Genomic DNA, 12,584 nt, shown 5'->3' with positions numbered 1-12,584 from the left:
TAGTTGCAATTGTGGAAACTAAAATAAGTGACATGATCTCAGATGCAAAATTTCCAGAGGGCTACCAGGTGATAAGAAAAGAGAGGACACAGAGACAGGGAGGGGGAGTGGCACTCCTAATAAAGCGGAAATGGAAGTTTGAAGACCTGGGAAATCGGGTTACCAATGAGAGCACAAGCTTCATACATGGAACTCTGACAGCAGATAGGAGGAAGATTGTGATCTTGGTAATCTACAATTCCCGACCAAAGAGTAGAAGACCCAGGCAGGAGTATGATGACAACAACAAGGCATGCATAGATGAACTGCAGAAGGCAGCAACACTAGCCCACAGAATGAGAGCGAAGCTGCTGATCATGGGGGACCTAAATCATGGAGAGATAAATTGGGAATCAAGGAATCCCCATGGAGGGGACGAAACGTGGGGAGCAAAATTAGTAGATGTTATAGACAGGAATTTCCTGACACAACATGTGAAGGAAGACACAAGGGAAAGAGGAGGAGATGCACCGAGCCTATTAGACCTGATTTTCACCCAGAACGTAGAAGATATCGAGAATTTAGAGCATGAAATAACTCTAGGGGCCAGTGACCAGTGTGTCCTAGTCTTTGACTACATGATGGAATTCAAAATTATGACCATAGGACAAGAGATCTGGGAAAGGAGAGCTGACTACAGGAAAGGAGACTATAAGAGGATAAGGGACTATCTGGGTGAAGTGCAGTGGGAGGAAGAAATTAGAGGAAAAACAGTCCAAGATATGATGGACCTAGTCATACAGTAATGCCAGGAGGCCGAAGAGAGATTTATACCAACGGTAAAGGGAAAAAATAAGAAGGAATATAATAACCCATGGTTTAATAGACAGTGTCAGGAAGCAAAAATGGCCAGCAGGCGGAAGTGGAGGAAGTACAGAAGACAAAGAACAGAGGGCAACAGAAGCAGATACAACAGAGCTAGGAACGATTACATTAACATAAGACGAACATCGGAAAGGGACTATGAGAACGATATTGCAATCAAAGCGAAAAAACAACCTAAGTTACTACACAGTCATATAAGAAGAAAAATGTCGGTGAACGACCAAGTGACAAGACAAGACTAAGGAAGACAGAGGGGGCATATACTGAAAGTGACAAGGAAATCTGCGAGGCACTGAATGCCAGTTTCCATGGAGTGTTCACTACCGAGCCTGAGCAGCTCCCATTGTTGGAAGGGGGTTACCCTAGATGAAAGACTATCAGATATTTAGGTGACAGCAGAGGAGGTAATGAAACAGTTGACAACTCTAGATGCAACTAAAGCAGTTGGACCAGACAAAGTATCACCGTGGATACTAAAAGAAGCAGCACAGGCCCTCAGCGTGCCTCTGGCAATGATCTTTAATGAGTCACTTATGTCAGGAGAATTGCCCAGTTGCTGGAAGAAGGCAAATGTCGTGCCGATCTTCAAGAAAGGTGATAGGGAGGAGGCACTTAACTATAGACCTGTATCACTGACAAGCATCCCCTGTAAAATACTGGAAAGAATAATTAGGCTACGACTGGTTGCACACCTGGAGAACATTAGGTTTGTGAACAAACATCAACATGGGTTCTGGACAGGGAAATCGTGCCTAACAAACCTTCTGGAATTCTATGATAAAATAACGAGGATAAGACAGGACAGAGATGGTTGGGCAGACTGCATATTTCTGGACTGCCAAAAAGCCTTTGATACAGTACCTCACATAAGAATGCTGTTCAAGCTCGAGAGGCAGGCGGGGGTGGGGGGAAAGGTCCTAGCATGGATAAGGAACTACCTAACAGGAAGGAGCCAAAGAGTTACGGTAAGGGGCGAGAAGTCGGACTGGCGAACAGTAACAAGTGGAGTACCACAAGGATCGGTGCTGGGACCAATTCTATTTCTTGTATATGTTAACGACATGTTTACAGTCGTAGAGTCCTACATGTCGATGTTTGCGGATGACGCAAAGTTGATGAGAAGAGTTGTGACATATGAGGATTGCAAGATCCTCCAAGAGGACCTGAACAGATTGCAGAGATGGTCAGAGAAATGGCTACTAGAATTCAACACGAGCAAATGTAAAGTTATGGAAATGGGACTAGGAGATAGGAGACCAAAGGGACAGTACACAATGAAGGGAAACAGCCTACCTGTAACGACGCGTGAAAGAGACCTGGGGGTGGACGTAACACCTAATCTATCTCCTGAGGCACATATTAATAGGATAACGACAGCAGCGTACTCTACACTGGCAAAAGTTAGAACATCATTCAGAAACCTAAGTAAGGAGGCATTTAGGGCGCTTTACACTGCCTACGTAAGGCCAGTCTTAGAGTATGCCGCCTCATCATGGAGTCCCCATCTGAAGAAGCATATAATGAAACTGGAAAAGGTTCAGAGGTTTGCAACGAGACTCGTCCCAGAGCTACGAGGGATGGGGTATGAGGAGCGCCTGAGGGAACTGTGCCTTACGACACTAGAAAGAAGAAGGGAGAGGGGGGACATGATAGGAACGTATAAGATACTCAGAGGGATTGACAGAGTGGACATAGACGAAATGTTCACACGGAATAGTAACAGAACGAGAGGACATGGATGGAAGCTTGAAACTCAGGTGAGTCACAGAGATGTTAGGACGTTTTCTTTTATCGTGAGAGTAGTGGGGAAAAGGAATGCACTTCAGGAACAGGTTGTGGAAGCAAATACTATTCATAATTTTAAAACCAGGTATGATAGGGAAATGGGACAGGAGTCATTGCTGTAAACAACCGATGCTCGAAAGGCGGGATCCAAGAGTCAATGCTCGATCCTGCAGACACAACTAGGTGAGTACAACTAGATGAGTACACACACACACACACACACACACACACACACACACACACACACACACACACACACACACACACACACACACACACACACACACACACACACACACACACACAGAGTGCTGGGAAGACGGGACACCACGAGCGTAGCTCTCATCCTGTAACTACACTTAGGTAATTACACACACACACACACACACACACATACACACACACACACACACACACACACACACACACACACACACACACACACACACACACACACACATATGGGGCTGAGTGGATAGCGCTCTAGACTCTTGGATCTAGAGATCGGGGTTCGATACCCGCACCCGGCGGGGAATGGGCAGAGTTTCCTTAACCCTGACGAACCTGTTACCTAACAGTAAATAGATACCTGGGATTTAGACAGCTGCTGCGGGCTGCTACCTGTGTGTGTGTGTGTGTGTGTGTGTGTGTGTGTGTGTGTGTGTGTGTGTGTGTGTGTGTGTGTACTCACCTAGTTGTACTCACCTAGTTGTGCTTGCGGGGGTTGAGCTCTGGCTCTTTGGTCCCGCCTCTCAACCGTCAATCAACAGGTGTACAGGTTCCTGAGCCTATTGGGCTCTATCATATCTACACATGAAACTGTGTATGGAGTCAGCCTCCACCACATCACTTCCTAATACATTCCATTTGTCAACCACTCTGACACTAAAAAAGTTCTTTCTAATATCTCTGTGGCTCATTTGGGCACTCAGTTTCCACTTGTGTTCCCTAGTGCGTGTGCCCCTTGTATTAAATAGCCTGTCTTTATCAACCCTGTCGATTCCCTTGAGAATCTTGAATGTGGTGATCATGTCCCCCCCTAACTCTTCTGTCTTCCAACGTAGTGAGGTTCAATTCCCGTAGTCTCTCCTCGTAGCTCATACCTCTCAGCTCGGGTACTAGTCTGGTGGCAAACCTTTGAACCTTTTCCAGTTTAGTCTTATGCTTGACTAGATATGGACTCCATGCTAGAGCCGCATACTCCAGGATTGGTCTGACATATGTGATATATAATGTTCTGAAAGATTCCTTACACAAGTTTCTATTGGCCGTTCTTATGTTAGCCAACCTGGCATATGCTGCTGATGTTATCATCTTGATATGAGCTTCAGGGGACAGGTCTGGCGTGATATCAACCCCCAGGTCTTTCTCTCTCTGATACTTCTCTCTTGAAGTATTTCATCTCCCAAGTGATACCTTGTATCTGGTCTCCTGCTTCCTACCCGTATCTTCATTACATTACATTTGCTTGGGTTAAACTCTAACATCCATTTGTTCGACCATTCCTGCAGCTTGTCCAGGTCTTCTTGAAGCCTCAAGCTGTCCTCCTCTGTCTTAATCCTTCTCATAATTTTGGCGTCGTCAGCAAACATTGAGAGGAATGAGTCTATACCCTCTGGGAGATCATTTACGTATATCAGAAACAGGATAGGTCCAAGCACAGAGCCCTGTGGGACTCCACTGGTGACTTCACGCCATTCTGAGGTCTCACCCCTCACTATAACTCTCTGCTTCCTATTGCTTAGGTAGTCCCTTATCCACTGGAGCGCCCTACCAGTTACTCCTGCCTGTTTCTCCAGCTTATGCATCAACCTTTTATGGGATACTGTGTCAAAGGCTTTCCGACAGTCCAAAAAAATGCAGTCCGCCCATCCTTCTCTTTCTTGCTTAATCTTTGTCACCTGATCATAGAATTCTATTAAGCCTAGGGACCAAAGAGCCAAAGCTCAACCCCCGCAAGCACAATTAGGTAAGTATAATTAAGTGAGGAACACACTCACACACAGTAGGAGCAACAGGCAAGAGTGGATAAGGGAGTATCTAAGTAACAGGAAACATTGAGTAACTGTGAGGGAGGGGAAGATATCAGAGTGGCGAGATGTCACCAGCGGAGTCCCACTGGGCTCTGTACTTGGACCCATCCTGTTTATAATATATGTAAACGATCTTCCAGGGGGTATAGACTCATTCCTCTCAATGTGTGCTTATGATGGAAAAAATATGAGAAGAATCAAAACAGATTAAGATAGACGGAGATTACAGGATGACCTGGACAAACTGGAGGAATGATCTAGAAAATGGCTACTTAAGTTCAACTCAGGAAAGTGTAAGGTTATGAAATTAGGCAAAGACAGCAGAAGGCTGAACACAAGGTGCCATCTGGGAGGTGATATCCAGCTGGAGTCAAATAGAGAGAAAGATCTGGGGGTTGATATCACACCGAACCTGTCCCCAGGCACACATCAAAAGGATATCATCAGCGGCATTTTCTAGGTGGGCCAACATAAGAACTGCCTTTAGAAACTTGTGAACGTGTATACCATTTATGTCAGACCATTCCTGAAATATGCAGCTCCAGCCTGGAGTCCATACCTAGTTAAACACAAGACAAAGTTAGAGTAGATTCAGTGGTATGCCACCAGTCTCGTTCCGGAACTGAGAGGCATGAGGTGAGATACGAGAAAAAGCTAAAGAAACTGAACCTCACGTCCCTGGAAAACAGAAGAGTAAGAAAAGACATGATAACCACTTACAAAAACTCAGGGGGATTGACAGGGTGGACAAAGACAAACGCTTTAGCACGGTTGGAACACGAACAAGGGGACACAGGTGGAAACTTAGTACCTAAATGAGTCACAGAGATATTAGAAAGAATTTGTTCAGTGTCAGAGTAGTTAACAGACGGAATGCACTAGGAAGTGATGTGGTAGGGGCAGAATCCATACAAAGTTTCAAATGCAGATATTGTATACCAGTTGCTATACCAATCTGAATACCAGTTGATTGACGGTTGAGAGGCTGGACCAAAGAGCCAAAGCTGAACCCTTGCAAGCACAACTTGGAGAGTACAATTACGTGAGTACACAAACACTCGCACACACAAGGATGCATTTAGGACTCTTTACACTGCCTACATTAGATCAGTCTTAGAGTATGCTGCGCCATCATGAAGTCCCCACCTGAAGAAACACATAAGGAAACTGGAAAAGGTTCACAAGTTTGCAACGAGACTCGTCCTAGCGTTACGAGGGATGGGGTATGAAGAGCGCCTGGAGAAACTGAGCCTTACGACACTAGAAAAAAGAAGGGAAAGGGGGCGATATGATAGGAACGCATAAAACACTCAGGGGAATTGACAGAGTGAAAAAAGATGAACTGTTCACACAGAATACTTCAGAACGAGAAGACATGGGTGGAACCTGGGAACACTCAGATGAGTCACAGAGATGTTAGGAAGTTTTCTTTTAGCATGAGAGTAGTGGAAAATGGAATGGACTTAAGTAGCAGGTTTGGAAGCAAACTCTATTCATAATTTAAAACTAGATATGATAGGGAAATAGGACCGGAGTCATTGCTGTAAACAACCGATGGCTAGAAAGGCGGGATCCAAGTCAATGCTCGATCCTGCAAGCACAAGTAGGTGAGTACAAATTTGTGAGTACACACACACACACACACACACACACACACACACACACACACACACACACACACACACACACACACACACACACACACACACACACACACACACACACACTCACAGTTCATTACCTGTAAACAGCCGAGATGTTTGCTCCAAGAACTTTGCCTTTCGGACCTCCGAACTCAACCTTCTCAATCTTTAAGAACTCCTTTGCCACGTCAAAGATCTCCTACAGAAAGATTATGAAGCAGATTTATCTGAAAGATATCTATACACAGATAACTATATGAACAATAACAAACAGATGTAAATATCATGTTAAATAATATAATTTTGTGGACATGACGGCAGTAAGAGTCGCACCTTGATGTTGGCGAGACGCGCGAGGAACTGGTCCATCCTGGCGAAGGTGTTGTTGGGGTGGAACTCCCAGCGTCGCGGCTTCTCTCCTTCTTTGAAGTACGAGGCCACCTTCTCCCTGTGCTCTTGAAAACTGTCTCTGTAGTATGAGATAATGAGGAATTATGGAAGAGAGGAGGAAGAAGATGAGCGGGAGCTGCTCATCCTCCCGAATGTACATCTTACAAAAACTCATGAACTAAAATCATAGCTGCTCGCAAAATTGACGAGTTGTCCCATTTTCTGTTCGCAAGTGCTCAGTTAAGTTAGGTTCTGGTCATTTATCACATCAGTTTAATAATATGAATGCTTGAGAGGACGAGCTGGAGGATGAGCAAGAGCAATTATTGCATGTATAAACCTGTTGTTAGCTTATTAACTCTTTTTCTATTATATTAAATATCATTTCGTCTTCGGCTGATTAGCTCTAAGAAAATATTTCAAATATCAAACAATTGATTATGGAAAACGAAAAGACAACTTGAAAAATATAATATAATATATTATACACCCTAGCAACAATATCATAACCAAGTATACACTTTAAAACCATCTTACAGCAGAGAGAACCTCTATATAATTACCTCATAACAGAGAACGTCTATAAAACGACCTCATAATTGAGAGAACGTCTATAAAACGACCTCATAATAGATAATGTAGTTTTGAGAGTAAAACTACTTCCCTAATGTAGAGTACACTTATAAAACTACTCACCTAATGTAGAGTACACCTATAAAACTACCTAATAATGTAGAGTACACCTATAAAACTACCTCATAATGTAGAGTACACCTCTAAAACTATCTCATAATGTAGAGTACACCTATAAAACTACCTAATAATGTAGAGTACACCTATAAAACTACCTAATAATGTAGAGTACACCTATAAAACTACCTAATAATGTAGAGTACACCTATAAAACAACCTCATATTGTAGAGTACACCTATAAAACTACCTCATAATGTAGAGTACACCTTCAAAACTACCTCATAATGTACAGTAAACCTACAAAATTACCTCATAATGTTGAGCACACCTCTAAAACTACCTCATAATGTAGAGTACACCTATAAAACTGTCACAACTGCAAGGAAAATTATAGCCTGTTTAACCAAAACCTCACACAAATCCTAGATGTCAAAATAATTATGGTAGTTTGTAAGACATTAATGCTATATAGGGTAGATACTGTTGCAAAGTAATAGCTGTATTCGAAGTTGGAGAAGTTGCTGACCCGGAGAACAGGCAAGCAATTTTTATTTTCAGAATACAATTATTATAACATATAGATTATTGACACCGCTTAAAAGTCTCACAAAGTTTGCTTCTTAGTGCGCAGGTGAGAGAGAGATATATAATATTTTACACCTGTAAAAATATCTCCGGGACTGATTCCAAATTTACACACTGAAATAATTACTTACAGTACCAAGAAGCATGGAAGAATGTGTCAAATTATTTCCGAATTTTGTGTGTGATGTGAATGTGACTCATATTTAAGAATGTGATTAATATTAATGTCACTCATACATCAGGCTGTGAGTCACAGCCTTGTTGACCAGGTATCCTTTGAAGGTGTTTATCAAGTTCTCTTTAGAACTCTGCATGAGTTCAGTCAGTTATACCCAGAATGTGTAGCTGAAAAGTGTTGAAAAGTCTTAGGCCTTTGATGTTGATCGAGTTCTCTCTCATGTGTTGTACCTGGTTTTCAATGGGGGTTAGTTTACACATCCTGCCATGCCTTCTGGTCTCATGTGGTGTTATTTCAGTGTGCAGATTTGGTACCAATCCTAGTATTTTCCAAGCGTAAATTATTTTGTGTCTCTGCCACTTGCTCTAGGGAAAACAGATTTTGCATTTTTCAGCATCCCAATAATTTAGATGCCTTATTGAGTGGATTTTAGCAGCAAAAGTTCTTTGTATGCTCTCCTGTTTAAAGTTTCTCTAGCTTTTAGGTGTGCTGTAAGTGTGCAGCAATATATCACGCTAGAGAGCACTAGTGCCTTAAAATGTATCATTGATGCGGCTTCTCTTGTTTGAAAGGTTATTGTTATACAACCTGAGATTTTTCTTGCAGTTGTGACAGCTGCTTTGTCGTGTTCTTTAAAAGTAAGTTCTAATGACATGATTACTTCTAAATCTTTTATATTGCTTTCTCTTCCAAAAGTGTTTTTTGACTGCATTTCATATATGGTTTCTGTTTTGATATTTTCGTTTTTTTTTCATAGCGTGGGATTTGGAACTTATCCTCATTAAACACAATATTTTCAATGCACATTGAAAAGCTTGATTAACATCAGCTTGGAGATATGATGAACACACCGCACATCAGAAGGTGGAGAAACGATGACGTTTCGTCCATCCTGAACCATTATCAAGTCATCATACGACTTAATAATGGTCCAGAACCATTATCTAACCACTTTCAGCCACTTCATTGTGACTCATCGTCTGCATCAGATTGGGTTTGTTGTATCCTGTACATTGTTTACTCTCGTGAAAATCCTAGTGAGGTCTGCAAAGGATGATATAGTGCTATAGTTTGTATCCTTCTCTACGTCTGATATGAGGCTGAGAAAAAGTACCGGAGCAGGCACAGTAGCATTGGGACTGAGATTTTCAGTTTGGATGATCCAGATTTTACTTCGGGTTCTGTTCGTTAAGCAGTTGAAATCCATCTCTCTACTTTGCCAGTAATGACCACGTCCACTACATTTATAGCATCTTACTTGGAGACGTCTCTTCTATATCCCCCTGAGTGGCTATGACTGTGTCCACTCTTGTTGGAGGTTCTCTGCACAGGCGCACCACCTGCACTCTGCAGGGTCTGGCTGGACTCCTGACTTCTTAGTACACACTTAGGGAGTTGCATCTTGGAAGTGGTAGTGAGCAAACGTGTTTTGTGTTGCTCTCTGCTACTGGCGACTGGTGGGCGAACGTGTTTGTTGTCACTATCGGCCAGCGTGTTGAATAATGAGCGTGTAGCCTCATGCTGGGGGTGGTATATGTGCCATCATGGGTTCCTACAAGTAGCATAAATTAGGACTACGACCGTGTGCAGCACCTGAGCAGGTGAGCCCATTAGGTCCCCCTGCTCAGGTGGTGCAAAGGTGCGTAGTCTCAAGGGGTTCTGGGGGTTCCCCGAGGTGCGGCACTTGACACTGGGTAGAATCATGTTGGAGAGGGGGAGCGGCATGTGGGGGTATGTGGGTCATGTAGGGTAAGTATAGGAAGAGGAGTGTTGAACAGGTGAACATGTGAGGAATAGTAGTAGATGAATATGTATGAGTATGCGCGTAGAGTTAATCCTGTGTAGATATATAAGATATAAGAGTATGTAGTATAATCCTGTGTAGATATAAGAGTATGTAGGATATGTTGAGGAGGGAGGGCCCCCCTTACCCTGACAAGGATATGTTGAGGAGGGAGGGGCCCCCCCTACCCCTGACAGGGTAGGAGACCAGGGTCTTAAGATGTGAATGGGCTGAGAAGGAGGGGAAAGGGGTAGAGGGGGTGCAGGCGGTAGCTTTTCTCTGATAGTGAAGCAGGAGATACACATGTGTTCGACTGAGTGCTACAATCTCTCACAGAAGTGACTCAATTAAAGTCGCCAACAAATTTTTTTTTTTTCATTTTTTTATTTTCATTATTTTTCTTAAACAACAATGTCTGTTTTATGTAGGAAAAAGAAGGAGACCAGGCTCTTAAGATGGCTTGTGAAGGAGGGGAATGGGGGAGAGGGGAGGGGAGCAGGCGGTAGCTTTTGTCTGATAGTGGGGGCACATAACTTTCTCACCTAATTCTGTTTGTGTCGCTGGTGTTCAATGACGGTGATTAGTTACACGTCAGACAGGGTTGTGTTGACGGTAGTACGTCTCGTCAGCAAATGGCGTGTGTCACTGACCTGTATCTGGTTTTCTGTAAACAGTGTGGGTGGGTGGGTCTCACTCCCATCACTCCCACACGTAGCTTGCTTCCAGAGCGGAGCATCACATGACCACACACGCACATGTATGTCCACATAGACATGAGGTTCTCAGCACATACCAGCAGACCACATAGGAGCATTGTACCTCCATGAGGCCAGCCCCAGTGGGGTTGGTGGGGCCACACACATGTGTAGTCTTTGACGTCCCACGCTAGAGTGACCTGTGTTCGCATTAAGGTGTTGGGGTCGTAAATCGCACCTCCCCCCCCCCCCTCCCCTTCAACCCCCTCCCATGCAGGTGACAGCCATCATCAATTACTTAACAATTCCACACACTTCACATTTCCTCACTGGGTGGGGTGGCTCACTTCTGTGAAGTTTGACACATAACCGAGGGCGGGTTGTGGGTGTTTGAAAGGGGTAAGCTGTTCAATCTTACCTCCATAAGGGAAGGGGGGAGGTCGTCAATAACACAACACGCAGAACTTAAACATTATGTCCAGGTGGACATAACCAGGTGGCGTGACCAGGTGGTTGCCGTTGAAGTTCACCATGAGTAAAGTCACGAAGAGTTACCGAAAAGTAGCGAAGGCACAGTACAACCAGTGAGTGGTGATCATGGTACAGAGAACAAAGATAATGCGTGGTAAGATATTGTGGAGCATGAACAGCATCGAGCCGTGAGGGAAAGTATTACACTTTGATTTCGAAAAGGGAAAGAGGACACTCAGTGTCGAGTGAGATAATGATGGATAAAGAGTAATTTTTTTCTCTCAAAATTAAATTCAGGAGGCCTATTAATTTTAATTGTGCTACTTTAAACAATAATGGGCTCAATTGTAGAAACAAACAGTTGCAGCTAATATCTTTGTTTAAATATCATAAATTTGATGTGCTTTTAGTGCAAAATGATGTCAAGAAACTTGATGTGCTGCTTGATTACTTCAAAATCCTAATTAAACCTCCGAACCTGTTGACAGGTGGTACGATGATATTGATTGCTAAACTAGCCAACATAAAGGTTCTTAATACCGAAATGGATGATAATGGTAATGTTTTATAGGCGAGGATTTCCTTTTTTGACACCATAATTCCTCTGCTTAAGGTATCTGCTCCTTCTGGCACCCGCAAGAAGAAAGAGAGGGAGGAATTGTTCTCTAAAGAGTTATTGTATTTTTATGAAATGATACCCGTAATGTTATTTTTGGTGGCGACTTTAATTGAGTCACTTCTGTGAGAGATTGTAGCACTCAGTCGAACACATGTGTATCTCCTGCTTTAATTACACTTTTGAAGTGTATTTGTCTCAAGGATGCGAATAGCATTAACGGGGGTGTCTATGCAACCCGCCCTCTTAAAAATAACGTCACTTTTGGCTCGTATGCGCGCTATGGCCAAATTTGGACGTAATTTGAAATGAAATCGACTCACAAAAGTGACGCTCTGTTCCGTTTTTTATTTGAGTCGTCCAGCGTACGCGCAGAGGTTATAAAAGGACACTTTAAATTAACGTTTTTCATAACGTTTTGAAACTTTATGAGAATTTCCTGTCCACCTAACCTATCAGAGGACCCTTAACTTACTGGTGTTGAAAAAAAAAATCCCAAATTTATTTTCATTTTTTTTTCATTTCCAAATTACGTCCAAATTCGGCTATACGGGCAAACGGCCAAAAGCGACGTTCTTTTTAAGAGGACAGGTTGTCTATGAGTACACATATGTTCGCCAGAATTATGGTTCTAGGCTTGATAGAATATATATGCACACATTACATGATAAAATTAGTTCATGCAGTACTGTTCCGGTCAGCTGTTCAAATCATTGTTTGGCTGTGGTGAAGCTTGTTATTGACGATCAGGTTAAAGTGGGGACAGGGTCATGGAAGCTCAATTGCAGTCTGTTGCAGAGCAAAGATGAAACTGATAATATAAAAGTATTATGGGAACACCTGGTTT

General features: G+C 43.0%; 1 protein-coding gene across 1 annotated transcript in view; it reads right to left on the bottom strand.

The window, feature by feature from the left end:
* The window catches only part of LOC138368496 (dynein beta chain, ciliary-like), a 177,924-nt gene that overhangs the window by 41,663 nt on the left and 123,677 nt on the right, over nucleotides 1–12,584 (bottom strand). Inside the window, exons 8-9 of the mRNA XM_069331017.1 lie at nucleotides 6,659–6,794; nucleotides 6,424–6,524 (exon numbers count right to left, since the gene is read on the bottom strand). Coding sequence (XP_069187118.1) covers nucleotides 6,424–6,524; nucleotides 6,659–6,794 — 237 coding nt within the window. The remainder of the gene's footprint in view (nucleotides 1–6,423; nucleotides 6,525–6,658; nucleotides 6,795–12,584) is intronic.

The sequence above is a fragment of the Procambarus clarkii genome, chromosome 25, assembly GCF_040958095.1.
Source record: "Procambarus clarkii isolate CNS0578487 chromosome 25, FALCON_Pclarkii_2.0, whole genome shotgun sequence".
In the NCBI taxonomy this organism is placed as follows: Eukaryota; Metazoa; Arthropoda; class Malacostraca; order Decapoda; family Cambaridae; genus Procambarus; species Procambarus clarkii.
The sequence above is the reverse complement of the archived record's forward strand: the minus strand, read 5'-3'. Positions and strand labels throughout refer to the sequence as shown.